The 15457-nt window shown below is 37.2% G+C and overlaps 1 protein-coding gene across 1 annotated transcript in view; it reads left to right on the top strand.

The window, feature by feature from the left end:
• Nucleotides 1-15457, top strand: part of LOC115259474 (uncharacterized) — a 730118-nt gene that overhangs the window by 593247 nt on the left and 121414 nt on the right. The window contains exon 6 of the mRNA XM_029860055.2: nucleotides 15264-15397. Within this exon, the coding sequence (XP_029715915.1) occupies nucleotides 15264-15397 (134 nt within the window). The remainder of the gene's footprint in view (nucleotides 1-15263; nucleotides 15398-15457) is intronic.

Below are 15457 nucleotides of genomic sequence, written 5' to 3'. Positions count from 1 at the left end.
GGTTGCTGTATCATTGGAGGTTCTGCGTGTTTTATGCAGGCGGCGGTTACTGGGAGGGTACTGGGATCGAGGACGGAAAGTACCAAAGGTGTGTTTTTACTAGAAAGAGTTGCTGTCTAAAGTTGAAAAGCCACTGTTAAAGTTAAAGGTGAACAACATCATATGGCATGAATCATGATAGTTACAAGCTAATGATGATCGATGAAGACTGCAGTTCTCTGATAATACTCGATATGTAACCATGTGTAGCATCGTGGCCTTGCGATTTGATTCAACAGGCTTTTATTCGCAGCTTGCTATGAGATGAGTGTGCGATTCTCACGATTTTAGCAACGAAATTTTTCGCGAGAAATGTTTCTTCTCCGTATCTACCGGTGCATGCTCTGTGTGGTCGCAGGCAAGTCATAAGTTTCGTTTAGCCTGAACAGTCAGTGAACAGTAGAATCTCAATAGTTCCTCGTTACCGAATTGCTACTTCGTTAGAAGTTACTTCATAATATGCAACGATAATCCTGGTCATAAAATGTTTCCCATACGCAAAGAAACTCCAACAAACCCACAAATTTGCAACGAACAACGGAGACAATCTTGCCTCCTCATAGTGAATAGATATTGATTCTTCCAGCGCTGCTCCTCAGTAAGAATACCAAGGTATAAGCTCGAAAACGTCCAAGATTGTGTGTCATAAATTGGAAACCGTATCAGGTTGTTTGATGCAACCGCATCCTAAGCTTCTTGGCTAACCTTTTTATTCGAAGAAGTGCACGAACATCCACCAATATATATATGTGTACTAGACAGACATATGTTGACCATGCAATCGAAACCATTTGGCCGAGAATGGATTCTCTCCTTCCTTCCATCAGGATCTCTTGCCATTCATTGCATTTGGTCGGTGGTACAACCTGGCCCGGCAGAGAAAATAGTTGGAAATCTTCCTTTTGCCTTTCTCGTACACTTATAGAAGTGAACGAGAAAAGCTATATGTTCACTTTAAAAATAACTTTTTGATAGAAGGTTCGTAGGGTCAAATCACTTACATCAATCAACTGGAGTGGGGCAATATCTGGCCGAATTCATGGGTGAATGCGCTACAACGAACCAGATGTTCGCCATCTATCAGGTGTTGCAGAAATGCCGCGAATACAACGTGCCCGCACATCACTTGTTCATTGATTTTAAATCGGCGTATGATGAAATTGATCGAGACCAGCTATGGCAGATTATGTACAAATACGGATTCCCGGATAAACTAATACGATTGATAGAGGCGACGGTGAATCGAGTGAAGTACGTAGTTCGAGTCCCTTTGAATTTCGCAGAGCGCCACGGCAAGGCGATGGTCTTTCGTGCCTGCTGTTAACATCGCCTTAGAGGGTGTAAAAAGGAGAGCGGGTCGAAGGCCGTTAAGCTGCTTGGTTTTGCTGATGATATTATAGATCGTAAATTTGAGACGATGGCGGAAACGTACATCCGACTAAAGAATGAAACCATGCGAATCGGATTAGTCATAAAAGTGTCGAAGACAAAGCACCGTTAGGTGGATTGATTAGGTTTTTTTTATTATTTTCTTTCGGAGACTTATGTAAGTGTGATGGTTGATCACTTTCCAGCACGTGGGACCCCAAACTTCTGCCGCAACCGGGACCGAATCGAAGAAGAGACACTTTACTTGGTTCCATTTATTCGGAGACAGCATACAGGCAGATTGCATTGCAGTTGCAGGTGGTGGGTCAACATTTGGCAATGGGTAGGTCTGCTGCAGAGAAAAGAGCCACCACTAACGAGTGGGAGTTCTAGCCGAGCCGTGCATCCTACCTACACCAAGTTGCACACAAATCGTATTTTATCGTTTGTGGTTTTTCCTTTGTCGTTGGCTTTCTTGTTGGGGGGTTTTCTTCCGAAATGAATCTAACTTCAACCGAGCTGGTGCGGAAATCTGTTGCCATTGCTTCTTTTTTTTTTTGGGAATGAAGTGATTCAATTGGAGAGACAAATTTTCCTCCAAACAATAGATTGTTTGGATCGAGCATAGGTTTCATCTCCGGAAAACTGAATTTCCTATTTTTACTGACTAACAAGCCAGACCAGGGAAGGGGTATGTGATATGCAATAAGTAGAATCCCACTCGTGTTTATCCCAGCTCTCCATATTACACCCTCTAAAGCAATGTTGAACAGCAAGCATGAAAGACCATCACCTCGACGTGACCCTCTGCGAGATTGGGCTGCGCACGTTGTATTCGCGGCATTTCTGCAGCACCTGGCGGATGGTGAACATCTGGTCCGTTGTAGCGCGTTCACCCATGAATCCAGCCTGATACTGCCCCACTAACGCTCGGTGCAATCGGTGATAGACGGCTACATAAAATTCGAGAGTGCGTCTTGTAGGCAGCGCTCAGTAGAGTGATCGCGCGACAGTTCCAGAAATTTGTCGTCCTTTTTGTAAATGGGACACAGGGCACCTTCCATCCATTCCTCCGGTTTTACTTTCTCCTTCATAGTCTTGGTAATGATCCAGTGTAGTGGATAGACCAACAGTTAATGTATTGCTTTGTAAATTTGTTGAAGACTACCTCCAGGGACTCTTTCAGCAATTCTCCAGGAATTTTATATGGGATTTTTCAAGAGTTTCTCAAAAAAATCGCAAAAAATCTTCTTGGAAATAGTGCACGGGTTTCCAAGAATGCCTTCAATAGTTTTTAAGAAATTCCTTCAAAGATTGCTTCTGAAGTTTGTACATAAAGATTCAGAAGATTTTGAAACCATTCTTTCAGTTATTATATTAAAATTTCCTTCAGCAATATTTCTTGTTCTAAGTGCTCTTGGCGAGAATTGATTTAGAAATTCCACTTTATTATTCACATTTTCTTCCCTATATAATCCTGGGTACCACTAAGAATTACACCAGAAATTTCCTCAGACATTTTTCATTGTAAAATTCCACCACGGAATATTTTTTGACGTTTCTCCAGAAATTCATCTAGAAAACACTCAAGAGATTCTTCTAGAAGTGCGTCTAGGTGTTTCTCTAAAAACTGCTCCATAAATTAATTTTTAGGTTTATTCAGACATTTCTTCAGAAATTCTTGCAGACATCTTTAAGAGCTTTATTTCTTGGCGCTTCTCAAGGATGTTTTCAAGAAATAATTCTAGGATAGCCTGGAGTGGGCTCTCTTGATTTCCTCCAGGTACCTATTTCTTCAAAATAAAATCTTCTCTTCAGAAATTTTCTCAGAGGTTCATTGAAGAAATCCTCTAGTATTTTGGTTTACAAAAATTTCAGCAGGATTTCCCCTCATACCTTTATAAATTTTGCAAGCAATTCTTCGAGGCATTTCTTCTTAGGTATCTCTAGAAGTTCTTTTAGGGATTTCTCAAGAAATTTCACCAGGAATTCCTTCAGAAACTTCTCGAGGGTGTCCAGTAGAAACCCCTGCAGAGATTTCTGCAGAAACTACTCCGTATATTCTTTAAAAAATTTCTCCTAAAATTTTCTTCAGAAATAAACCCAGCAGTTTTTCCTAAGATTTTTTTCAGAACTTGACCGGAAATTTCACATGAAATTATTTATAAAATACCATCAAACATATTCCCGAAAATTTCTTCAGGTATTCTCCCAAAAATTATCCCGGGAATTACCTCAAAGATTATTTGAGAAATTCGTAGTTTGCAGTTTATACTGGGAACCTTCCGGAATTTTTCAAAGATTTTCTTCTAGGTATCTCTACAGGTATCTTATTATTTTTTTCATGCATTACTTCAAAAAAATCCGTAGGGGTTTGCTTTAGAAATTAAAAAAATTCTATAGTAAATTTTTGTGCAATTTTTGCAAGATCAATTGAAAAAAAAATCTGAAGGAATTCCAGGAAATTATTTCTATTTGTAGGAGCATTTTAAAAGCACTTACATAGAAAATTCTTCAGGATTCCCTGAAGAAATTTCTCGTGGAATTTCAAAAGGACTTTTGAAGGAATTTTCGCAGGATTTCGGAATGAGATTTTGATGGTAAAAAAAAATCCATTGAAAACTTTTGGAGAAATCCCTTACTAAAATTTCTAAAGAAATTTATGAAAAACTATGAAATACCAATTTCCGCAGAAATTCCTGAATAAATTTCAAAAGGAATGCATTACTAAAATAGTCTCTGCAGGAATAAAAAAATCTCAGGCTTAATCCTGTTAAAATCCTTCACGGTATTTTTTTAAGAAATCTAAAGTAAATTCCTGATGGAATCTACGGAGGAACTCCTGAAAAAAACTTCTGGATGAATACCAGGAGAAACTTCATAGGAAATGCTTGGGAAACTCCAGATAAATTTATAGAGAAACTTCAGGAGAGTTCTTAAAAATCCTTCAAAAAGGCACCTGAAGGATTTTCTTAAAAAATCCTGAAAAAAACAATAAATGTCTTGATATAATTCCATTACAGTTGCTGTAGAAATTTCTTTGATATACATATATGAAGATATTTCGAGGGTAAAATTCTGAATCCGTAGAATTCCTAGAGGTATTATTGGAGTAAATGCTAGAGAAATTTCCGGGGAACTATAAGGAAGAATACTACAAGAACCTCTGAAAAAATATCTGCGAGAATTTTCGGAGGAATACCAACTAGAATCAATGCAAGTTAAAATACAACAATCCCTGGTGGAACTCTTGCTGGATTTAATGGATGAATCTAAAGTTATATTCATGCGGATATTTCCAAAAGAATCCCGAGGATACCTCTGGAGGAGTTTGTGAAGCATTTCTTGTACGAATTCCTGAAGGCGTTACCTGAATATTATTTAAAAAAAACTACCTGAAAAAACATCTGAAACAATTTTGAACTTTTAAATCTCCGCAACCAACCTGAAAATCTATATAGTGAAGAAATAAAAACCACTCGATTCCTAGAGCAAATTATTAAGGAATCCGTGAAGAGACTTTTCGATTCTTCAGATTTTTTTTGCAAATGATACTCTAGTAAAATTTTTGAATAAATCTCAAGAGAAGTTTAAGATGGAATACTTTTTAAATATAAATTCCTGCACATTTAAAAAAATGTAACATCACAAAACCTGTAACAAAAGCACCCCGTCATAAACATTTTTCATCAGTTCTAAAATTTACGACTTGCTCTCAGTATGAAGCTTGCGATCAACATTCAATACAAGATATTGTTTGATGTAAAATTTATTGAAATGGAAATGAAATGTACAGGGGATAGACAAAATAATCGGGACAGGTAAAATTTTCACTTTTCAAAAAATGTTCAACTAGCTGTAACTTTTCGTAAAGTGTATCGAATATTCTCAAATTTTTACTGTAAGTTCATCAACTACTTGTGTAGCAGTGGTCTAAATTTGGGAAAGATCGGGCCATTTTTCACGAAGTAATAAAGATTCTTGAAAAAGGTAAAATTATTCGATAGCTATTATATTTCCGGTTTTAATGAACCGATTGCAATGAAATTTTGACCATTCATGATTTATATTATAAACTCTTCCCGAGCAGAAGAAAATATCAACAGCATAATAAAATATGTTATTTTGGCTTAATAACTGTATAATAGAACCAGTAATTTTTATGTTATAAGCATAACATATTATGTTATAAACTTGTCTGTCATAAGCGGCAAAATAACAAATATCATAACAAAAAATGTTCCTGGAAGACTAGTTCAATAACATGTTTTGTTAGACCAGTCACAACTTAATAACAGGTAATTTGTGAACTTGTTATTGTTGTGTTATTGTTCATTACATATTTGTACATTCTCTAAAGTAGAATAATAACTTAACTTGTTCTACAATAACATATATTATTCAAATATTAATCCACAAAATATCCCAACAACTTGAACATAACAGAATAAGATTGCCCAACAAAACATGTTATTGAAAAGACATATTTTGATAAGTTAATAATTACAAATTATGATATAAAAACAGGCTATTCTGTTGTTATCAATTTGCTATTCTCCTCTGCTCGGGTTAAAAACATTTGACTTTATTTGAAATTTTTAACAAGAGCAAAAGTTATAGCGATTTTATTTCTCTCAAGATTTTTTGGCAAATTGGTCTATTTTTAATATGTATTCCATTTCTTGTACAATTTGTTGGCGGCTATGTTGTTACTTTCCTTCAAAACACATTTATATATAAGTCAATTAGAGGGATATTAAATGAACTATAATTTGCATCTTGCATTTTAAAACGATGTTGAAGTTTTGGATAATTTGGTTTTTTATTAGAAAAATAATCTAATCGTTATAATTTTCTTCAGTGTTAAGAATTTTAAGTTAAGTCAACGGTTTTTAATAGATCATTATATAAGTCATAAGTGGTCAAAATTTCATTGCATTCGGTTCATTGAATCCGAAGATATAACAGCTCAAAGTTGGCTATCGGATAATTTTACCTTTTCCAAGAATATTTATAACTTCGTGGAAAATGGCCCGATCTTTCCCAAATTTAGGCCACTGCTACACAAGTAGTTGATGAACTTACAGTACAAATTTGGGAATATTCGATACACTTTACGAAAAGTTACAGCTAGTTGAACATTTTTTGAAAAGTGAAAATTTTGCCTGTCCCGAACATTTTATCTATCCCCTGTATATGTAAAATTTGTTACCGTCTGGTGTAATTTTCAGTTTTTTTCTACGTGTTGTAGAGTAATTACTATGGGTATGTGAAATTTTTGGAGGTATTTATTGAAGATTTTCTAAGGGGAATCTCTGGAGAAGTTTTTTGAACGAATTCCTGGATGAATTTATTTAGGAAACATCGGCAAAGTGTTTCGAAGAAGTTCCTGAATGGTTTTCTAAATGAAACCTATGAGAAATTTTTGGGAAATCTGAAGGATTTCCTATAGCATTTCTTATGAAATTCATGGGAAAGTTTTTGAAGCAACTCTGAAGGATTATCTTAATTGATTTTTTGTTAAATTTCTGTCGGAATATCCAATGGATATTCTGAATACAGTTAAAGTTCCGAGAAAGATTTATATGAAGATATATTCTAGAAAAAATCTTGAAGAAATCATTGGATAAAATTTGTAGAATTTGTGGTGAAGTTCTCATGCATGTTTCTTAAGAAAATTTTAGAAACCGTAGAATAGTTTTTGTTTTAATAATTGACCAAAGGCATTGGAAAATACGTTACACTAGATAATCCAAGGTATACTCTTGGAAAGACACACAAGCAATCGGGAAATTTTATTTCAAACCAAACGGAAATTTCTGGAAATGTTTCAAAAGAAACCGTTAGAGAAAGCTATACTGAGAAATTAAAAAAAAAAACATCTTTGCAAAAATGACAAAAAAAATTGTTGAAGAAATTTACAGAAAAGTGTGAGAAGTTTTCTAGGGAAATTTGTGAAAAAATCCTCGATGATTCTCCGGAGGAATGCTTGGAGTTCTAAAGGATGAATTCTTGAAAAAAATATCTAAGAAGAAGCTATTCTGGGGAACGTTCTGAAGGAATCCTTAAAATCGCGAAAGAGATTTTGGAAGTACAGTTTCTTACCGATTTAGGCAATACGAGATGGATTTCAGGTTACCAAAATCGGTATAAAAAATGTATAAACCACACATTTTAAATGTTATGCTTCATGTTGGTTATAAGCAGAGATGCCAGATCATTTTATCAACAAATCTGTATCAATACAGATTTTTCTGTGTTGCCAAATTTGAGGGTATAGCAGACACCGACAGTCGTAGATTTTAACAGAAACTAACAAAAATATACTACTTATTGACGGTTTTTAATTTTTACTGGTATTTTTTTTTCTAAAACATATGTAAAAATATACAAATTATGATAATTTTTTGAAGTTCAAGCTGTAATTTATAAAGTTTGTATTGAATTTATTGAAAATAACTTCAAATTTTATGTTTTCTGGAGAAATCTGTACCACATTTTAAAAATCTGTATTTTTTTGTACTCTGTATCTTGTCTGTATGGAAGGTCAAAAATCTGTATAATACAGAAAAGTCAGTCTATCTGGCATCTCTGGTTACAAGTATGAATTATTTACAAGTTATTAAACGCTTCTCTTAGGTGACGTTCATAAACTACGTCATGATTTGTTAAAATTGAGATTTTGGAAAAGGTAATCAATTTTTCCTTTTTTAAGCAAGTTTATGCTAAAAATAAATACATTTTATTATTTACAGACGATTCAACTGTAAATCTTTATTATCTTAAATTTATGTTGCCAAAATAGGTAGAAAACTGTTGCTAAAAACGGGTGTTGTCAAAATCTATTTTACAGAGAAAATCATAGAGATTTTTTTGAATGGATTTTGGAAAAATTGCTTGAAAAATATCTGCAGGGAAATTGAAAAATTGTGTAGGGATCCGTAAATAAATTCTTAAAAAAAACTTAAGGGAAATTTCTCAATTATGTTGCAGAAATGTCGGAACCAAAAATTTTGAAAAGGCTACTGAGATAATTTTATGATGAATTATTCGAGTGTTTTTTGGAAAAATCTTTGAAAACTAACTTGGAAAGTCTAAAAATAAATTTGATGAACAAATTAATAGATCATTAAGGAATTTATTCGAATAACCCTTCAAAAGAAATATCTTTCCAACGTTTAAGTTTTTTTCAGATTACCAAGAAATAATAGTCAAACATGTGGCCGTTTATTTTGAGAATCTCTTAGCATTATTTTTTTTGGGTTCTTGACACAACTCATGCATAACCCATATACGCTCAGCTTCCTATTTAAAGGACAGTTCTTTAAGACGTAAATATCTCCATGCCAATTTGCCATCTCCATGAGGCAAAACTTTAGAATACTGTCTTCTGAGAAGTTGTTCATCACGTCCATACCTTTTTCCTTGTGGTCAATTGAATTTGTAACTGGTTCACAAGGTGCTGTAAACGGTGGTGGAATTACAATATTACATATTGCCACTATTGATTAGCCTAATTTCCAATGTGTATTTCTACGAAATGCCTCCGGAATGCCATAACCAATTTCAAACAAATTTTGTAATATCTCTCTCTGTTTTGTAGGAGAATGTGTGTGTAGGGGCATCTGCTATCTATGTATGTGGGGTGCTGTTTGGATTTGTTGCTGTTGATCATCTGTTGCTTGCTGGCGTTGCTGGTTATCGGGGTTGGATGTGCTGAAGTGCTGTGGTGGGGGCGTGTTTGTTTGGGTTCGTAGAAGTCCGCAGTAGATAGTGCCGAAGCTTTCTACGTCGGTGCGGTGGTTTACTGTGCCGGGGGTAGTGTAGATGTGGAAACATTCTAGCAGGGAGAGAGTGGTTCTGTTGTATGTACTTTCTATTATTTTCTGTTGCAGAGCGAACCGGTGGTTTTCTCGTGCGCAATGTTCGGTTAGAGCTGTTTTTGAGCTCTGTTGGATCATTGCTTGGTCGGTGTTTGTATAGCCCTGATCTTGTAGTCGGTTGCGCTGGTTGATATTAGATTGATGTCCACTTATACGCTTTTATAGCTTATTCGTGGTCATACCAATGCAATGTACACTTGATCACAGTCGCTACACGGTATCCGGTATATGACGTTGTGTTGCTGCATCGAGTCTATACGGTCTTTGACTCTGGTGTGTAGGGGTCCGACGGTGTTTACTTTTCGGTTTGCTATTCTTACTGTTGGGTAGTCCTGCTGTAGACATTGGCTTATTCTCTGGCTGAGTTGAGGGATGTACGGGAGGCTGACGTATTTGAATAGTTCGGTCGTTGGGTTGTGCGTAGATGGGGTCGTGAGTGTACAGGTGTTTTGGATCGGGTACGGTGGCGATGGGCATTGACATCAGTCGAGATGATATTGGATGTTTGCGAGAGTATTAGTTGGGTGATGGCTTGCGACAGAGCTCGATAGAAGATGCGATTGATCAAACTGGTTGAATAGTTGTTATTGCGTAGGTTGGTGTGGACTATATTCTTGAGCATTTATGCATCGGCTTGTGGTGATAGTGTGATAACTCTCTTGATAAAGTTGGTTAAATTCAATTTCTGCGACAACGGGTGGTACGAGAAGTAGTTGACTAGTCTACCCGACATATGGCTTTCGCATGCCATTTTGTTGATATAGTTTGATCATCTCCTCTAATTACTACCACATCCAGGAAAGGTAACTTGTTTTCGTTTGCAACCTCGACAATAAACTGGAGATGTTCGTTGTAGCTGTTGAAAACTTGAAGGGTACAGTCGACTTTGTCTTTGGGTAGCACCAAAAAGAAGTTGCCAACATATTTTTTGAGGAAATATATTACGTAATCCAACTTTTGGACTACGATAGCTACCAGTTTGTCGAGAACCATGTCTACCAAGATTGGAAACAAGGGACTCCCCATGGCTGTCGCAAATTGTTGGTGGTAGACTTGTGCACGGAACATGAAATACCTAGTGTCCAAGCAAAAGGTGACAAGTTCTTGGAACAGATCAAGGTTGACCTGCGTGTGTCGTTTGATCTTTTCCCAGTTGCTGAAAACATCTTGAATAACCAGTTCCTTGGGAATGTTCGTAAACAAGGATATCACGTCAAACGATACAATGACGTGATTTTCTGGAATTTTCATTCGATTTATCTCCGAATGTTTACTTTCATTTTTCGGTCGTAATCCCCGATTGTTATAATGACCGCTCAGTTTCCCTTGTCCGATTCGATAATGCATAGTTTGGGGTTGTCGGCGATGAAAGTTTGTTGTCGCTCTGACTGCAGATTTGCAAAATCGGGCGACTGGATCCACTACTGTGGATTGTTTAAGAAGTTTTGTACCCGGTGTACGATTTGGCATCTTGGTTGACTTGAATGCTTTTAGTTGGTTGCGTTTTGGTGATATTTTCGATGCCTGCTAGGAAGTGGTAGATGGGAAGCTGCATAATGTGCGACGCACATTGTGCGTGTTCTGTAGTGTGAACTTTGGTCCCACACTTAGCAGCGTGAGCATCTCATCTGGTGTTTGCTTCGAAGTTGCGTTGAATACAGCTTTTTCGTTGATCCGAATTTAGAAAACTACACCCTCACCATCTACGGGGGCATCCATAAAGTATGTCACGCTTATAAGGGGTAGGGAGGGTTTCGTAAAGTGTGTCAAGTAATGTGTTAAGTATACGAAAAACCCGTACGAAGGGGGGGGGGGGGTCAAGAATTTTCAATTTTGCGTGACATACTAAATGGATGCCCCCTACCCACAAATATCCAACACAACGTAAACACACGCTGTTAAGTATTAAGAACTCCCACACTTCAACCGATGATCACTTTCCAGACAAAATCTACAAAATCCGACAACGCTACGCCAAGCAACCGGCGACAAACAAGTAGCGGTACCCCTATTGTAAGATTTTTCAAAAAGTTGTTTGAACCCAGAGCAAAATGTGAATTTTGGTAATAAAGCACCCCTATTTTGTACGTCCCTGAAGAAGGCCGAAACCAAGGGCCGAAACGTCGAATGTAATAGTCCACAATCCAAGATGGTGACCACGAATTGGTGGTATATGATACCATGCAATATAGGTATCTATTGATTGAGCTCGATGAGTATATGTCGTCGATTATATGAGTATAATCGATATTCGAAGCCATTTTTAAATTCGCAATGGCGGACCATAATCCAAGATAGCGGACACGGAATGGTAGTTCGGGCTTTGATACCATGCAATGGGTTACGTACAAAAGGCTGAAACACGAAAGGCTGAAATAACAAAAGGCTGAATTACGAAAGGCTGAATCACAAAAGGCTGAAAATGTCAAAAGGCTGAAATAACATAAGGCTGAAATAATTATTCGGCTAGTTTTTAAACGGCGAGCCTAAAGGCAACACTAACATAACAGACAAACAGACATAACACTCTAATTATTCATATCGTACACTGATATAATGATCTTTATGAAAATTTGCTAGTTGGTCGACCACTCAGCCCTGACACTTGCATTGGTTTTGATTGAGTTTGACATTTGACACACACTACCGCTCATTGGTTGATGATTCATTGGACGAAAATGCTTCCGTTACTATGTTCGAAATCGGAAAGCGTTAGGACTGTTTTCCCGCACTAAAGTATGCATTATTGATCGCCTACATAACTATGACAGTATTTCTCCAAAGAATAGCATATATTTAAAAGAAGGAAAAATCTCTGATCACATTGGTGGCAGCTGTAATGGCAACCAATCTTCATAACAGCATGTCTCGAAAGAATAGCTCATGCTCAAAGAAGGAACATCTCTGATTGAAATACCATCAGTTAGTTGGTATGCATCATTAGCCTCTTCACTAAGCACATTCTATGACTAGGACTCATATATGTAGCCGATCTGGTTAGCGAACGGGTGAAGGGTTTGATTCTGCCTCCGGCCAGAAAATTTTTGTAATGGAAAATTCCTTGACAACCGCGCGCATAAAGTATCTTCCTGCCTGTCACACGATATACAAATGCAATGTGGTCATTGGCAGAGAAGGCTCTCAATTAGTAACTGTTGGAATGCGTATAGAAGCTGAAAGCAGGCTTTGTCTCAGTTGGGACGTTACGCCAGAAAAAAAGAAGAAGTGCTATAACTCATTTCCTGTATTTTTGCAATTTCAGTCTTATGTTACTTTCAGCCTTTCGTTTTCAGCCTTTTGTGCATTCAGCCTTTTGAAATTCAGCCTTATGTTAGCATCCCCATGCAATATAGGTGTCTATCAATCGGTCTTGATTAGTAGAAGTCAAACCCCGATGTTTGACGCTATTTTTAAATGGTCCTTGTTGGTATTTTTCAATCGTGCTTGATAAGTAAAAGGGTAGATGGATGGAAAAAGGATGGAGTAGACGGTGAAGGGTGGGTGAAGGATATAGAATATGGTAGGGTAGAGGAATACGGTAGGGTGAAGAAATCAGATATGATTAAGAGATGAGATTTTTTCGAGATACCTGCAGGAGTTATATCTGGGTATTTCTTCAGGCATTCCTCTCGATAATCTGTTTCTTCCGCAATTCCGGTAAGGATTGCTCTTTAGATCTCTTCAGGTATTTTTGCAGGAATTGGTTCAGAAAACCCTATAACAATTGTTTTGGGTATTCTACATATTTGACATTCCTGCTGCGATTCCTTGAATGTTTCTCCTGGAAGGGAATAAGAAAGAATACAGATTTTGGCCTAGATTTTTTCAAGCAATCCTGGATATTTTAGGTTTTCGTTCCGGAATTTCCTATGGAATTCCTTCAAAAACTCCTCTAGTGTGTTTTTGGGTCTCTTTCAATAATTTCTTCCCGGATAACTTCTCTAATTCTTGCAGGGATTCCTGCTCAGCTTCCAGCCATGATTGCTATCACGTTTCCTATAAGGATTCCATCAAATACTCTCTACGGGATTACTTCAGGAATTACTTCAGGGGTTTCTGCCGGAAATGCTTTGTTTAGAATATCTTGAAATGATTCTTTCAGGAATACTAGCCGGCAATTGTTCAGGGATTCCTGCTGGGATTACTTCACGGATGCCTCCTGCTTTTTTTTCGAAGATTTCTGCGAATACATATATTCAGAGAATCCAATTGGAGTTATTTTAGGTGTTTCCCTGCTGGTATTTTTAAAAGATTCTTTCTGGTTTGTTTTTCAAGGATTTATCTTGGAGTTTCTTCTGTGATTCTTTCAAGGATTTCTGTCAAGTTTCGTGCCGGGATTCCTCCACATATTTCTTCCGGAATTCTTGTTAGAAATTCTCCCGGGATTCCTTCATAGATTTCTCCGCGATTGATTTATTAAATTATCTGTATTGACAATTTTGAAATTTTATGTGAAACGTAACACTGTTGTAGACAGAAGACCCAGTCAATAGTAGTTTATAAAGAATCTCTGAGTTATTTCGACAGAGGAAGAAAAAGCATTGGAACAGATTGAGAGTGCGAGAGTAAGAAGAGTTAAATAGAGCAACAGTGAGAAACAGGCTTTTTTATACCGTCGTTGGGGGTGACAATGAGTCGGAGGGGCAAGATTGGATCAAAACATTATCTGAAACATTTCATCAAATATTGCGTACATCGAATCAAAAATTTTATCGTGACATCCAGGGCTGCAATTTTTCGACAGGCCTTTATGATAGCGATATTTTGCTTTTTTAATTTTCTCATTTTCGGTTAGCCTGTCATTGTTGTTTTCCGATCAGCAACACGGGAGCGAAATGAAATAGGTACTCACACTCGCACGCAGCCTGCTGAAAGCGAGAGCTGACTGAACTAAATTTCCATTCAATTTTCTGTAGTTGAGTGTTTTCACCCGTGGTAGCGTATAGGGCACTCACTCTCACAAGCCACCGCTTGAGACGAATGGCCTGTCAGCATGAGTAGTGTGTGGATGATTGGGAATTGATCTTGTTGGGTCTCTCACGAATGGAGCTCTCGGAGTCTGTCAGTTCTCACATAGAGGAACTAGCAACGACCGCCGCAGTCATTCATTTTCGGCTGAAAAACAGGTACTGAGACTGATGTTTAGCAGGCCTGGTGTCATCCTCTTAATTGTCAGCAGTTCATTTCAAAAAATAATGATGCTAGATCAATTAGTGAATTTTTGATAAATCATCGAACAAAACTTAAAAATAAGGCCTTTTTTAAAAAGCCACTTTTAAGGATCGATTAAACATCACACTTTTAGGTGGATTGATAATATTTAGAACCCAAACTCATATTCATCATGTTATATATTATTGGTAACTAGTATCAACCTTGACCAGAACTTCATTAACTTGCTGAACTACACCATCGACTTCAAATTTTTATTATTATTCTTCAACTTTTCTAATGCATAACGTTGGGAACACCTCGTCGACATAGTGCACGATTTGGGTCAAAATGACCCTAATACGCAAGAAGGGTTAACCGACTGTTCAAATGAACTTTTGAAGCAAAAATTAAAGAAACTTCTGAAATAATTCATGTAGTAGTTTCTCAGACGATAATCCATGGAAGGTATGGCGAAATCTTCAATTTCTGTAGCGTTTTTAACAATGTTATTTATATAATTAGAATTCTAACCAAATAAGCCAAACAATTGCGAAGTGATAGAGAAGCTTGATGCCAATTGAATGAGCAGTGTGAAATGAAAATAATATTTTGATCCACCCTTATATCTGTTCACAGAATTCGTGATCTCTTAAAAGTATATGTCGTGCAAACGATATAAGATCAGGACATGATTTCTATTACAATCCGTTACATCACATACCCTTAAAACATCAGATCGGATTTCATATTTCCCTCAGCTTGCCCCAAATTGAAGCATTATCCAATCAAGTCCCTGTTTCCCTGTCTTCTTTTTTCCAGAACTACCCGACAATGGCCCGACCCTGTGGACGGAGCACAACCGCTACGAGCCCGGAGATGTCCTGCGAGCAAATTGCAGTTCACCACCCTCCCGGCCCCGGGCCGACCTGAAATTGACACTGAACAACATTGTGGTAAGTGTGCGCATTCAACCGTCCTCCACCTCATCTGTCACCTCGTCTCCTCCGACCGGT

The sequence above is a fragment of the Aedes albopictus genome, chromosome 1 (genome assembly GCF_035046485.1).
Source record: "Aedes albopictus strain Foshan chromosome 1, AalbF5, whole genome shotgun sequence".
NCBI classification, from domain to species: Eukaryota; Metazoa; Arthropoda; class Insecta; order Diptera; family Culicidae; genus Aedes; species Aedes albopictus.
Note: the sequence above shows the minus strand (reverse complement) of the source record. Positions and strands in the feature narration are given on the sequence as shown.